Source organism: Pipistrellus hanaki (assembly GCF_964339955.1).
Source record: "Pipistrellus hanaki genome assembly, chromosome: 2".
In the NCBI taxonomy this organism is placed as follows: Eukaryota; Metazoa; Chordata; class Mammalia; order Chiroptera; family Vespertilionidae; genus Pipistrellus; species Pipistrellus hanaki.
Window position 1 is genome coordinate 43,861,921 of NC_140504.1, and position 15,902 is coordinate 43,877,822.

Below are 15,902 nucleotides of genomic sequence, written 5' to 3' on the forward strand. Positions count from 1 at the left end.
CAACACCAGGTTATTTGAAAGTCACTCTGTGGAATCACTTGACTTGTCCTAGGCTTGGGTGACTTAGGAATTAGTGTTTTATGTTTCCACCTTCTATTGTATAATAAGAAGACCAAGGTTCTGTTTCCAAGACTAACTTAATTTATATGAGGATCAGGAAATCCTTAATATTTCTATTCTTTAATTTACCCATCTTTAAAATGGATAGAAAGATTTCTATTTTGAAGGTTACATTTCTAACATTTTACGATGCATAAATTTACTGAGATTCTTTGCACCTCTTGAATTCTTGATCTCAGAAATACTTAAAATCTAATTGTCTGAGTCCTTGGAAAATGGCAAAACTGAGATTAAGAATAGTAAATAAATATGCTAGAGAATAGGTATATTTACCATGGATACAGATAATAGCATGGGGAAGGTCTGGGGAGGGGAAAGGGTTTGGTGGAAGGGGGGAGAAGGCAGAAAAATGGGAGATATCTGTAATATTTAAACAACAAAAAATAAAGAATAGGTTTACTTACAGTCACAGTCTTGGCATCCATTTCAGTGAATATGAATTCTCCTCCTTCAAAGTCATCATTCATGTAGAGCAAAGCACTATACAAAGAAAGGGGAATCATTTGTACTGTTAAATGCTTACAACATCATTACCACAGAATACTAAAGATTTATGATGAGCTTGCTGTACGTTTCCTTTGAACTAGACATTGAAATAATTGATCCTTCTAACCTTTCAAGAGTAAGATCGGATGTAGTTTGGATCATACCCTTGAAGTATTTATTCCACTTACATTAATTTTTAATTATAGTTTAAAGCTCATCTCACATTTCACTTCCTTCAAAGAAAACCTAACTGGATTTAATCTAGCCATTTGAACCTGCCCACACTACTTACAACTCTTCTTCCCTGTCATACTAGTAACTCTACAGAATGTATTTTTTCCTTAACTAGCTGGAGAACTCCAAGAGGTTTAGCTTAGCCTTGCAGATAGAGGGCGCTCAATAAAAGTTTTTGTATAGAGCATGGAGTAACAATAATTCACACACTGTTACCTATATGGTGACTACAAATCCTGACTCTTCTCCTTACACACAAAAAATATCTTTCAATAAGAGAAAACATTTTTCCCACTTGAATGTCCAGTTTCTTGGTAAAATGCAAATATAGATAAGTGATGTGATAAGATCCATCTGCATAAAGGATATGTTTCAGTGAATGCTAAGGGATCATATATATATGTATATATTATATGTATTTATATTATAAAAAATGGACACTTTTTTGGATATGATATGAAAAATATGTATGCATTTTTAAGATTAAAATATGAGATTAAGTCACTTCTCAATTGTGACAGCTGCTTCAAAAGGTTATTTGAGACTCTGCTTTGTGGCGATGAATGTGATGACAAGCAAAAATGATCCGCTTTCTAGTTTCCATGAGTTTTTGGTAACTGTTTGACAAAAGCTTGGCTTTGCAGCAGGTGCTGGCTATACCTATAATCCCGGAATGTGTAAGCAGGAGGCTCCTTCCAACATTCATTGGCCTCTGGATCCAACAGGCAATTATCAGCATGGATTGGATGACTGAGGTCATTTCTTTTATCCTGTTGACCTGCCAGGAGAGGAAACAAGGAAGAATGAAATAAGGAGAGTGTTAACCTACAGCAAAACGGACCATCAGACTGCCTTCTCCCATTGCTGGTGCCCTTGTAAATCTGAAATTATAGAAAGCCAAACAGAACAGATGAAGGAACACTAGGCGAGCAGTCAAGAGACTCTATTTTGTCCCCACTTTGATATGAACCTGATGTAAAACTGTGAGCAAGTCACACTTGCTGCTAGAGCTATAGAAGTTATCTGATATAAATAGACATTCCATGCATTTCATAGGTTGTACTTCATGGGGAGCAGTGATAGGAGGAGGGTGAAATTAAAATGTTAAAAAAAAAAAAAAAAAAAAAAGATCTGATTCAATTGAACTGTCCCAAGTGTAAAAGTCTTGCCCTGTGATGTTATCCATTCCCTCCTACTCTGGAGTGGTGGAAGGGAAGGTCTAAAGAAGAAATAATGATAGCACATTGTGAGGGGGTCTCTAACTTTTTAAGAATATTTATTTCAACAATCCCTTCATCTTCTACACTACCATTCAATGCTTATGGATATAATAGGAGACTAATTTCCAGGTTCCTAGTTCCCTGAAAAGTAAAATCTAGAACAGAAAATAATTTTTCTGTGCAAAAGAAAGTAGAAGTTTATTTAAATGGGGGAAAAGGTAGGGTGATGGTCTACTGGTACTTTAGGGATAAAAAAAAAAAAGGAGAAAAAGAGGAAAGGGAAAATAAGAGCGATCAAGTTAATTTTGTTTTGGAAATTTAGAACTCTTCTAAACCATTTGTCTAACATGTAATGGAATTTGTTGAGCATTGTTTTCTTTCTCATCTCTCTGTGGGTAGAAGGAACAAGTGAAGACTCTGAAATCTCACCAGACAGGGCTGTTCGGCAGACCATGTGTGTGTAGGAAAAATACAGGGTTGAGTTCAGCATGAAATAGGATTCTACAATCTTTCGAGCCTTCTCGCTGATGTCATAAAACAGACGGGCACTCTTCAGTGGGACTCGGCCTTCATAACCAAACTGAGGAAAAAGGAGAATATTAGATATCATGGGGCTGGTTGGAGAGCTCGAGAAAAACAGATGCTAGGTTTCAGTCAGCCAAGGTACAATGGTCATCTCTGCATTGGTTGGTGAGGATACTCTACATGCTTGTGGATTTGGGTTAGGAAAATGAACCATTGAAATGAGCCTTCCTAATCACAGAGAGAACATTAAGAGCTAATCACTCTCTTTTCTCTCATAACACTCTCCTCATTCCTCTCTTACGTTCTTGAAATATGGAACGATTACTTGTTTGGGTATATTTTCACCATTGGACCATGAGTTCCTTGAGAAAAGGGTGGCAAGGGTGGATGGGAGCTGTATGTTATTGGTCAGATATAAATGTAGAAAATATTAAGTTTGATAAATAGATGATAAATAGATAAATGAAGGATTTAAAGCGATGCAGATGCCATTTCATTCTTGCTCCCTTCAACTGTCCTAATAAAACTATATTCTAAGCTCTTTTTTTCCCTGTGCCTGCCATTCACAGAAGTTCCTGAATTAACACTTAAAAACCCACTCCCCAAACAAATTAAGACTTTACTTTGAGTGCTTTCAGAACAGTTGCGCCTTCAAACTTTTCATTGGGTGTATGAGGTGAAGTTTTCCCTCTGTATCCATCACCAACAATCATGATTCCCTGAAATACAATACAAGATGTTTTCTTAATGATAACTCTGAATGCATAAGGTCTTCCTTTCTGCCTTGATTTCCAGGAAGCTAAGAGCCAAAGCCATCCCCATTTTGTTTCCAGGATCCTGGTATCATTCATTCTTCTAAGCAAAAGGGATATACTAGTATTTATTTAACTTTTACACTCTATTTTTATTATAAAACACCGCCACTTTTTGTGGAAGTATGTAGACTCGAAATGATTAATATATTGGTTATTGATTAAAGTAAAGGGATTTCTCAGTAACTTTATATGGTAGATAGGGTCCATGCTGGATGATGGTTGTCCTAGGAATTTAGCTGCTAACTACTCCAGATCCACTAGCTATATTCAAATCTGGACAAAACTAAAGTCATCTCAATGCAAAGGCTATGAAAGTGCCTCTACAATCAATGACCTTCTCCCAGAGAAAGTGACATTGCAGGCCTGGTTCTCTGGCTCCGGGTGAGACCAGAACCAAAGCACTTGCAGGCTCGCAGTAGTCCAACCTAGTCAGGCCCCACCCTCCCGAGGTCCTCACATTGGCCACACTGTGCAGCTCCCGGCATTGATCTTCTGACAGGACATTATCCAGAAGAACCCGCTGAGTCCCGTTCAGCTGCTCTGAGTTGTAGACGAAGGTGATATTCTCGTAGATCAGAGGGCCACCTGAAGGGACAGAGCACATTGTCTTCTCTGTTACCTCTGTCCACGAGGGGAAGCACAGAACACCCACCAGCTAGCAATGTGCAGCTGAGGAGAGCCAGTATCTTCATGAACATTTAAGACTGCTTTGACAAATGACTAATTCAGAATTTGAAAAACAGTGTGGATTCAAGAAAAGGGCAGCTGTGTGGCTTTTCCAAAATGTCATGCTGATATAATATATTTGCGTAGTATCTTGTATTTGATAAAATATCTTTATATTTGTATCTAGTGACAATCCAGTGAAGCAGAGTGGGCATCTCACAGGATTCTCCTCTAGCAAGACTTTCCAGGATTCTCTCCACAACTGGTCTCGCCCTGCTCCACAGCCATTGGTTCCTACCATTGCTATAACATCATATGCAATTACTCTATGACATGCTTCATCCCCATGCATGACATAAACATCAGTTTCATGAGTATGTAGAACAATGCCTTCACCAGGAAATCCAGGTAGTAAATGCACTGTCAGTACAGTCATACCCAAGTCACCTGACTCCTTCTAAGTCTTCTTTCCACCACTCCCTGACTCTATATAATAGTATTGATTTTAGAATATTTATTCTACTCTGCTCTATGGGTATATCATTATATCATTGTCCTTGCACTGGATGGCTTCCTGCAGGCTCCTCTCTCTCCCTAGATAGGGTCCACAACTTTATCAAATTAGTGCCACACAGGCTCTTCGGAGAATGATGCATTTGGGCCATGTTTAGGTGGTGAAATGATAAAATCTGGGTCTTTTTCTCACAGAAAGTAGGATTAAAGGACAAAACCTCTGACGGTGAGGAAATCTTCAAATGTAACCGAGTGTAACCATCTGGATTTGAACCAGAAAAGTGAACAGAAAAGAAAAACACTGTTTTTTCTACTCTTTTCAGTACTCCTAAGGGACCTGACATTTACCTGTCAATAACAATAACTCGGCCCAGAGGGAGTGGTGGGGAGGACACAGCTCCTCCCTTCCTCCCATGGTGGCCAAGCAATGGTCTTGAACATGCAGGTCTCAAACATGTCAGTTGAAGGGAGAAGAGACAATTGGTGTCCACTATATCGCTTTAAAATAGATTAGTCAAATTAGAGAGCAGCACTAAGTGTTTATTAATCTAGTGAGGATAAACGAATCACTATAGCCTACAATTAAAGGAATTGTCTGCCATTCACAAAAGATCCTGGATTGACACTTAGGAACCCAACTAAACCCAAAACAAATCAAGACCTTACTTTAAAGTAATGAGGTAGTATTTATCAGTCTTGAGTAATATATGGTTATCTGCTAAAGCAAAAGTTCCCTAAGGAACTATGGTGCTGACAAATATTATTTATACTATAATTTTACTTCCATATTTGCAATTATAAAATTATGAAAACAGTATTTATTTTTATGGTTTCATAATACAGAAAACCAATTTACAAGATTAAGTAAAAGCAAGACCATAAACCAAATAAATTAAAATAAGCAATATTAATGAAATGAAACAAAAAAGTTTACAGAAACAAAAAAGCTACATTCCTCATGAATATTCTACTAACTGATCTGGTCAAGGTTTTTCGAGGCAATGTTCCTCTATACTTTTGGTGTGTAATGACTCACTTATTCTACCACAACTTTTCTCTATTGAAATTACGACAAATCTTAGTGTACCATGATGAATTTTGGTCTTCAACTGGTCCTCATACATTATTTAAAATTTGTACTACTTTATTTCTTATTAGTTTTCAACCATTGAATATTATTAACTGCTGCCAATGTGATGGTAACTGCACCCATACCATGGAGGTGTGAAATCTCATGGGAGTACTTGGCTATAAGGTGGTTATTCAGATGTCCCATTAGTTGCCCCTCTTAATATTTTTAAATTGTCAACAAAATTGATTATTATAGAATTTCTTGGCTTTTAGGAATAGATGTATAAGCTCCCAGTTTCAGTACAAATATTTTGGGTGAATAGAAAAAAAAATATTTTTTCCCTACAGTTCAATGTTTCTCAAACTTTTTTCTATATAAAGCTTTTGATGAAAAAGTAGTTTCTTTTTTTTTTTGGTTTGTTTTTAATATGGAATGCTTCATGAATTTGAGTGTCATCCTTGTGAAGGGTCCACACTAATCTTCTCTGTATTTTTCCAATTTTAGTATATGTGCTGCCAAAGCGAGCACGAAAAATAGTTTCTTGATCAAATGTGTTTGGGAATTACTGAGTTAAACCAAATTTAATAGGAGTTTTTAGAACATGCATTATGAATATCCTAAGTATCAATATAATATGTAGTAATTCTCACCCTTAATTGAGCACGTTATCCTCCCTCCCTCCCTCCCTCCCTCCTTTCCTTCCTTCATTTCTTTCTTCCTTCCTTTCTTCCTTCTTATGGCAGAGAGACTCCAAGATGAACCCTAATGATCACTGCCTCCTGGTGTTCATAGGCCTGTGTAATTTGCTTCCCTCAAGTGTGGGCAGGGCTTGGATCTTGCTTATAACCAATAGAATATGGAAAAAGTGATGGGATGTCATTTCTGTGATTGCATTGCATAAGATTACAACTTCTATCTTGCTAGCTGACTCAGTCTATTACCTTCTCAGTTTGCAATTTGATGCAGCAAGTGACTGTATTGGACAGGCTCCTACGGCAAAAAATTGATGGGATCTTCTAGCCAAAAATCAACTAGGGCCCTAGCTGGTTTGGTTCAGTGGATAGAGCATTGGCCTCTGGACTGAAGGTCCCAGATTTTATTCTGATCAAGGGTACATGCCCCAGTTGTATGCTCAATCCTCTGTAAGGGGTATGCAGGAGATAGCCAATCAATGATTCTTTCTTATCATTGACGTTTCTATCTCCCTCTCTCTTCCTCTCTGAAATCAATAAAAATATATTTAAACAAACAAACATAACAACTAGGAACTGAGAACCACAGTCAAATAAGCTTTTAAGTTCCAAATTCTGTCATCTGAACTTGGAAGAAGATAGTTCCTCAGTCACCCTTAGAAGAGATGCCAGCTTGTAAAGGTCTTCAAGCAACAGACCCCTAGCTAAGCTATTCCCAGACTCCTGGCCCCAAGAAACTGAGAAATAGTAAATATATGCTATTGGAAGCTGCTATATTTGAGCTAAATTTTTTCATAGCAATAAAAATTAACAACAGTAGACTTTCTCTCCCATCATGGAACTTCTTAAAATAAAACACAGTTTGCTTAGGGAAGGTTACTCTAATCTATATAGTTGAATAAGATCCATAACCAAATTGAGGCTATCTCTCAAATATTTGGAAAAGTCAAGTGCATATTCCAATCTCATTTAGAAATATAAAAACATTTTCTTTCAACAAGAAAGACAAGATACTCATAGGTTCACTGAAAGCATTTTCTAACATAAAACTTAATTAGAAATGGAAGACAAAGAGTTTAGTGAATTTCATTGGTTTATACTTTGCCATGTTTATCTTGTTTTCTATATTGAGAGTGTATTACTTTAAATATAATTTGATTTATTTTAAAAATATAACTTTAAAAGTTACTAAAACTAAATAAAACACTTAGAAAAATGCCTACTATTCTTAAGCTCCATATAAGTATTTACTATTACTATAATGATTGTTTTTTAATTAGTAATATATGCCCAATATATTGTATTAATTCTGACTGAGTCATCTTAATAAGCATAATGGAGTATATTTAAAAGAGAGCTACTGAGCCTTGGCTGAGTGGCTCAGTTGCTCGGTGCATTGTCCCATATACCAAAAAGTTGTAGTTCAATTCCTGGTTAGGACTCATACAGGAGGCAACTGAGAGATGTTTCTCACATAGATGTTTCTCACTTTCTTCCCCTTTCTCTAAAAATTAATAAAAATGTGTAAGGATTAATAAATAAGATAAAAGATAACTACTGAGATATTGACAATTCCCCTAACCATGTCATAAGTAACAACATAGATCAAGTGAAGGAGCAGAATGCAAATGGAGTCTTAAATGCCTAAACCCACAGGTTCAGACAGAATATGTACCGTATTTTCCGGCGTATAAGATGACCCCCTAATTTTACAGTTAAAACATAGGTTTAGGCCTATATTCGCTGTATCAGACTACCCCCCACTTCAAAGAAAAGACTTACTTTGCCATCAAGATCTGCAGGTAATTTTTGTGCAATTTTGGTCTTTTGCCCCCGATTTTCTGTTTCACTGATTGACTTTTTTCCCCCGTTTCAAAAGTTGTCTTATATGCCGGAAAATACGGTACTAGAAAACTGCCTTATATGCAGCTGACACTGTCACCACAATGAAGTTTTATTCAGGGGTTTCTCACACATACATTTAACCAAAAGACAACCAACTACCCACTCACTAACCAAAAGGGAAAAAAGAAAAAAAATCCTGCCATTCAAAAATGCAAGCCAACCAGCCTACAATGACTAGTAGCACACCAGACAGAGGAAAATATTAAAATAAAATAAAATTTTAAAAAAACGTAGTCCAGCAAGTTGTGGTTCCTGGGCCTGATTTGATAGCTTCAGCCAACTCTTAACCACAGCCCAAAGGGATTTCAACAACTTAATTCTTTTCTCATTCATAAAGTATGTGCCTGGCTACAACTCTCCATTTGCAATAAGGACAGATCATTCAGGAAAACACCCTTCATGCTCAATGTCTGTGGCTCATAGAAAGAAGAATCATTTTGCCGTAAATATCTCAATGTCATAAAGGCATGACAGGGATATGCTGACTAATAAGCCCTTATATGAGCACAACTTTTTAAGGTTTACAAAAGACTTCATATTCATCCTCTCCAACAGTGACTACCCTTTTGTACCAATGGGGAACATAGTGCCCTGAGAGATTGAGTATCTAGTTATGCATCATTTCAGAGCATGCAAAACTGAGGCAATCCAGGAAACCTGGTCTCCTGATTTCAAGTCCAAAGTTAGTTCTACTAGAACCCACTGGCTCTGGGATTATTATCGAGCAGGACCTTTGGAAAACGGATGGCTGAAAGAAGACTAGATAAGTGACAGATGTTTTTTGGAAGTTGACATGTATGTTCCATGGACTAGAGTCAACCGGCCACTCCCATCTTAATACTTGGGAGCTGTCCAATATGAATATGACTAACTACTGTTAGATAACCAGAGTAGATGACAATGTCTTTGTGGAAAATGTGAAAAGCTGAAACACGTTCTACTCTGTGAAGCATGCTTCCTTTCTTGTCTCCCTGACACCTGCTTTAAGCCAGGCTATGATAGGAAAGTGTTTTCTGGTTGGGAACTTTGCCTCTGTCTACCACTGTTCTTAATTTAGATACTATTTATGTCTCTAGTACTGCACAGAAAGTTTTCCAGTGGATTCCCAGAGAACATCTTAAGATCCATTGGCCTAATTCAACTAAGCAGAAATGATAGAATTTGGTAACCCAGCCAATCATGATCTTTCTCCATCCTGTGTAATTCTCTATTCAACTTTTCCCATTAATTTTCCTCATTAGTTGCTGGACATCAAATTCCTTGGTAGCTAAAAAAAAAAAAAATAATAATAATAATGCTTAAAATTTGGCAACTCTTCTGGAGTTTCCCAAACCTTTACAGCAAAGTTCTGGCTTATTGTCACGTACTTCCTGGGTGACTTCTTGGATTAAAAGCAGCATGAACTCTGGCTGACCATGAAACACTTATGAAACAGCTTGGGCTTTGTGGCTACAAATTAAGGTCTGGGTCAGATTAGATGATCATATTATCCTGTTTACTACCTCAAACTGACTCGGAAACTAAGGAAGGAAAAGGCTGGGAAATATGAGCTATAGAGAGCCAGTAGTTTTCAAATCAGCTAGAAGAATGTGCTGACAAGCTTCTTTCTGGGAAAATAGTACTGTACTTCCTCTCCATGAGAGTTTCTGCAATTACTTAATTTGGATTATTTTGGATATCTAGAAACTTCCATCTTCAAGTGAAGAAGAGAAAATGGGGGTTTCATTCAAAAGCCTGGGCTTAAATGCCTGCTTAACCTATTCTGAGCTATGAGACTTTGAACAAATCACTAAATGTCTGTGAGGCTGGCTTTTCTTGTCAATGAAGCAGGGATACTTTTCTCAAATGAGATGCTGCCTTTACCAAAAGGAATTGTGTGTATTATAGGGTGTTTGATTGTCTAACCACTATGCTCTACACCTGAAACTAATACAAAATAGTATCAGATGTAAAAATTTTAAAATAAATACAATAAAATGCTTTGTACATTAATTTGCTTAAAAATTTGTTTATTTTAAGTAAGCATATGATGCTTTGCTTTCTTCATTTCTGTGCCTTTGTTCCATCTGTTTTACCCACTAGAATGGCTTTCTTGACATCTGTTAATTCAACCTAAATTCTACTTCTCTCTCATAGCCTTGATCAGATATATGTGACTCAAACATTTTAGATGAACTAATCTAACATCCCATGCAAGCTGTCTCTTTAAGTTCTTCTGATACATAGTCTATTCTATACTATCCAGCACACTCACTCACTTATGACAAAAGTGAGCCATGTGACCTTTCTAAGCCTCAGATACCGAACTGAGAATGGCAATGATAACACAGCTCCTACCTCTCTCACAGGATTCTTGTAGGAAACAGAAAGTCCTTTTGCTGGAAACTAAAAGTAATGATATATAAATCTAATATATTCTTGTTTTTTAGCCTTGCTTTCAGAATTTCATGAATTGTAGTAGCTTAGTCTTTTTTTTCCACATAGAAAGCAGGTTTTGCCTTGATCTGAATAACAACTGGTCAATTCCCATTCTACCCTTACCTTCCTTATAAGAGTTAAAGTGCATAGATACTTACCCTCTCTTAGGTCTCGGTCTATCTTGGGTGATGTTTTTTTCCCTACTGACAATCCATGAACTTCTGCTCCTTCCACATTCACTCCTGAAGGAACCCTGCTTATTAAAAAGTGGAAATGGCAATTTCTCATTGAATAAAGATGTTCAAAAGCAAAAATACTTTACCCAGGTACTCTATGACTCCATATTTTATATGCTCATTGTACAGAAGTCTACCTATCTTTCAAGATCAAATAAAATGTCACTACCTTCATGAAGTACTTTTTAAAAAAATATATTGATCTGAGAGAGAGAGAGAGAGAGAGAGAGAGAGAGAGAGAGAGAGAGAGAGAGAGAGAGAGAGAGAGAGAAGGGGGGGGAGATAACCCTAGTGTATCAGGACAACAGCCCTAACAACCTAGCTACTGAAAATTCATGAAGTTCTTTTCTATTCCTTCATGAGTGTGTTCTATTTCACTTCTCTAAATCATCTTAGCAATCATTACTACAATTAATTGTATCCATTACTTAACCCCCTTAATTTAAGACTTTGAATCACAACCAATCTGGAAAAAATTATCATGTGCATCTATATAATGCTCAGAGTGTCACATTATATGTCTTGAACATAGAGTGTTCATCACTGAACAATGGTTAAACTAAAATAAATCACGTTCTAATGTAGTGGTTCTCAACTATTCCAAGAAGGAAGCCACAAATTTGTGTCAAACTTTGCAAACACACAAATAATAGCATGATGAACACAACCAAATGTGCATATGCATTCTTGGATCTCTTGCAATAATTCTAGGCTACCCCGAGGTTGAGTCTTTGAAGTCTAGGGAAAGAACACAAGATTTTGAATAAGAAGATCTGGATGTGCTGTCCTTGTTACTGTGAGACTCTAAGGATTCCTTTGCCTTGTCAGGTCCTCAGCTTTAGAATTTGAAAATGAATAGGCTAGTCCATGTGACCTCAGACATGTAACATCAACATTCTATAATACCTTGAACTGTTTGTGACACATAAATGGACTTTTGACTCCTATCATTTCAAAAAATGAGTTATCTTCCAATTGAGTTAGTTAGCACCTAGTATTTTAGCTTACACTAAAGCTTTCAAGCTTTATTATACTAATAAATTGTGAAAAATCCAATTTGCTCTGCTATAGAATTACAGAATGTTTAACCCTCAGAGATCACCTATTTCAATTCCTTCACTTGAGTAAAATCATGAGGCCCAGAAGGGAAAATAAATTACTCCAGGTTACACAGAAGTGACAGGAACAGCTGGGACCAGTTCCCAGTTTGGAATTCTTTTAATTATATATTTTTGCCTATTCATAGAACTCAGTTTCTTATAATAGGTCTGACTCTATATATTTCTTTTAATTAAATATAAACAGTTAACAAACAATATTATATTAGTTTTAGGTGTACAACATAGTGATTATACATGTTATCCTCCCGGATAAGTCTAATACCCACTTGATACCATACATAGTTATTACAATATTACTGACTATATTCCTGTGCTGTACTTTACATCCCTATGACAATTTTCATAACTAGCAATTTATACATCTTAATTCCTCCCCCCTTTTCCCCAATCCTCATCCCATCTGGCAACCATAAATGAATTTTTTTTAAAGGAAAAGAAATTGTATACCTTTGAAAAATATTTTAAAATTAAACAGTTGGTGTTCTGAATGGAGAACTCACCGATTCTCATCCTGTCGTCCTCCATATCGAATCCAATAGTTCTGTTTTAAATTAAATATAGCTCAGTAGTTTTGTCACTAAAACATCACTTACAGAAATAGAATACCTTTGAAATACTCAAAAGGACTATGAAACATTCATGTTATATATGATATTTTATATTTTTTATTTAAAAGTAATAGAAAGAAAGGCTAAGGTTAATACAATTTTGACAAAGACAAAACAATACACACATTTTTTAAAAATATCATGAAATTATCCTGGACATCCATTAATTTGTCCAAGAAGTGATTTAGAGTTTGGTATCCAGAAGACATTTAAAAAATCATTTAGTCTAATTCTTTTGTGTTTTATGAATAAAACAAACAAAAAATCCAGCTCAATCATCTCTACAAGACTATAAAGTGACCAATTGGCTTTCCCTGGGGTCTCAAAATAATGCAGTTTTGAAAGAAAAAAAAATCCTTTGTAGGAGTAGATAAAACTATTAGAAGTATTACATTAGAATTGATAAATTAGCCCTAACCAGTTTGGCTCAGTGGATAGAGACTGCAAGGTCCCAGGTTCAATTCTAGATAAGGGGCATATACCTTGGTTGCAGGCACATCCCCAGTAGGAGGTGTGCAGGAGGCAGCTGATCAATGTTTCTCTCTCATCGATGTTTCTAACTCTCTCTCTCCTTTTTTCTCTGTAAAAAAATCAATAAAATATATTTTTTTAAAAGAATTGATAAATTAAAATTAAACTAATTTTTAAATGTGCCAATAAAATATGATATAACTAGGATACAAATGAAAGGAATATGTTACAAATAGGATATTTTGCAAATAGTGCTTTTTATAAACATATGACATGCAAATTATATAAAGAACACATATAATAGCTAACAGATAAAAGAACAAAAAGTACATCCAGACAATTCAAAGTAGAGGAAAAATAATTAATAGTATGTGAAAAGTTTGTTTATAGTGACCATCAAAGGTAGCAATAATGAATGTAACAATGATGTACCATTTTGTATATAATATATGATTAATACATGTTATTTTAAAATGTTATTTCTCATTGCTGAGATGCTTGTAGTAAACTAGTATCTTTATGCATTGCTAGGAGCAATAAAGGTGTCAGAAACCATTCTTAGAAAAGCAATTTCAAGAACTTTAAAACTTATCACATCCCTGAATGTCAGAGTAATCCCATTCCTGGGAATTGATTCAAATGGTGTAGTTCAACACAGGGGAAAAATGCTTTATGCATTAAGCATAAGAGAAAACAAATAAAATGTTCAGCATCATGATAAGAGTTTATTTATTGGACATAAACTATATATATGCAGCTAAAATAAACTTTAAAAATATGGAAATTACTTATGGTTCCTGAAATCAAAATCAAAATAGAAACATATCTATATGCCACAGTACTAGTTCTGCAGAATATATGTCTTCATATGAAGAACGATTAAACAAGTGAAGAAAAGCCAGCATGTTTGGGTACTATAATCATGAGTGATTTTGTTCTTTTTGAAGTTTTTAAAATGTTTTAAATGTTTGAGAGAAAATACAAAATGTTGCATTCATAATTCAGGAAATAAAACAAACCTGAGGCAAATGCATCATGTACAAAATACTTCACTTCTATCCAAATATATTTGCTTTTGACTTGGGATCTCAGGAGTATGGGAATCTATAAAAATCTTATAAAGTTTATCTATCACTTATCCTATATAATAAAAGTGTAATATGCAAATTTCCCCTTGACTGGGAGTTCATCTGGGAGTTTGACCAGGGGGCAGGACCAGTCAGGGGAAGGAAGGGAGGTCCTGGCTGGCAGCCAGCAGCTGTTAGGGACCCTACCAGTGCATGAATTTTGTGCTCTGGGCCTCTAGACTATATATATAAAAGACTAAGTGTCCAAACATTTGATTGTTCAGCCAGTAGCAATGATGCACACTCACTACCAGGGGAAAGATGCTCTGACCAGTTAGTTAGCTTGCTGCTGGAGTCTGGCTGATTGGGATGAGATGAGACAGCTGGACATGCCCTAGAGCCTTGGGTAGTCCCTCTCCAGCCCTGATCATGCCCCAGTGGGTCCCTCAGCCTGGCTTGTGCCCTCTTGCAATCTGGGACCAACCCCTTGGGCATTGTTGGAGAGCCAGTTTCGGCTTGATCCCTGCAAGCCAGGCCAAATGACCCCATGCACTGGGTCTTTACTTTGAATAAACATTCATTCACATCCTCTTTTTGTTCAGGCAGGGGATTAAGAATTTTTAACAGCCAAAACCGGTTTGGCTCAGTGGATAGAGCTTTGGCCTGTAGACCGAAAGGTCCCAAGTTCGATTCTAGTCAAGCGCATGTACCTTGGTTGCGTGCAAATCCCCGGTAGGGGTTTGCAAGAGGCAGCTGATTAGTCATTCTCTCTCATTGATGTTTCTAACTCACTATCCCTCTCTCTCTTCCTCTCTGTAAAAAATCAATTAAATATATATTTTTTAAAAAAGAATCTTCAACAAACAAGACTGGCTAATAAAAGTATAAAGAAAATGTCTACTGAACAGTTCTTTTAAAGAACACTTAATAAAGAAATTTTAAAAATAAATAAATTTTAAAAATAGAAAAAAGAAAACAAAACACTTCCTTTTTACTTTTTCTCTTACCGGTTCAGTATATGAAAACCCCAGGCCCTCTGCAGCTGATTTTATTAGTTCCGATTCCAGTTTATGACGCTTCACAAACATAGCCAAATCCTAGAGGGGGAAAAAATGAAAGAAAAATTTAAATAACAGTTAAGAGATATAATAAGCATTTAAGTAGGAATCATTTTTATTAGACAGTGGCAATAAGGGAAAAAAAACAGAACTGTAAAAATGTCTCCATCTCAACAGGTTTTTATAAGCTAGTACATATGAAAAAATATGCTTCTGGCATTAACAAAGTTCAAAAGAACCGAGTTCTAGAATGTTTACTACATTTTCAGGTATATTTAAGTGCAGTGTTATATTTTTTACTAACTCTCCCTGGAGCACCTAGTAGAATGCAGAATGGCTTCTGAGGACATTGATCTCACCTCTCGGGCCTCGATGGATGCTGGGTTGATGCTGTCGTCCAGCAGGCTCTCATAGTAAGCCACATTGTCCAGGACATCCTCGTCATCCGGATGGAGAAGAAGATAGGCCTTGGCACACTCTAGGGCTTTCACATATTCACCAACTGAAAGATCGAGGAGTTGAAGCATTAGAGTCAGCTGAGGTCTGTCTAAAGGAGGTTGAAGGATACTTCAATATGTATGTGAAAATTCAGCATTATATGTCAATAAGGAAAGATAAGGTGAGGCTGAGTAGAGCAATCAGAAAGAGTTACAGGTAGAAGGAATATGATTTCAA

General features: G+C 36.3%; 1 protein-coding gene across 1 annotated transcript in view; it reads right to left on the reverse strand.

Moving 5' to 3' along the window:
• The window catches only part of P3H2 (prolyl 3-hydroxylase 2), a 163,867-nt gene that overhangs the window by 11,861 nt on the left and 136,104 nt on the right, over positions 1-15,902 (reverse strand). The window contains exons 5-13 of the mRNA XM_084872821.1: positions 15,587-15,729; positions 15,177-15,266; positions 12,524-12,564; positions 10,825-10,919; positions 3,858-3,985; positions 3,209-3,304; positions 2,490-2,640; positions 1,501-1,618; positions 525-600 (exon numbers count right to left, since the gene is read on the reverse strand). Coding sequence (XP_084728947.1) covers positions 525-600; positions 1,501-1,618; positions 2,490-2,640; positions 3,209-3,304; positions 3,858-3,985; positions 10,825-10,919; positions 12,524-12,564; positions 15,177-15,266; positions 15,587-15,729 — 938 coding nt within the window. The remainder of the gene's footprint in view (positions 1-524; positions 601-1,500; positions 1,619-2,489; positions 2,641-3,208; positions 3,305-3,857; positions 3,986-10,824; positions 10,920-12,523; positions 12,565-15,176; positions 15,267-15,586; positions 15,730-15,902) is intronic.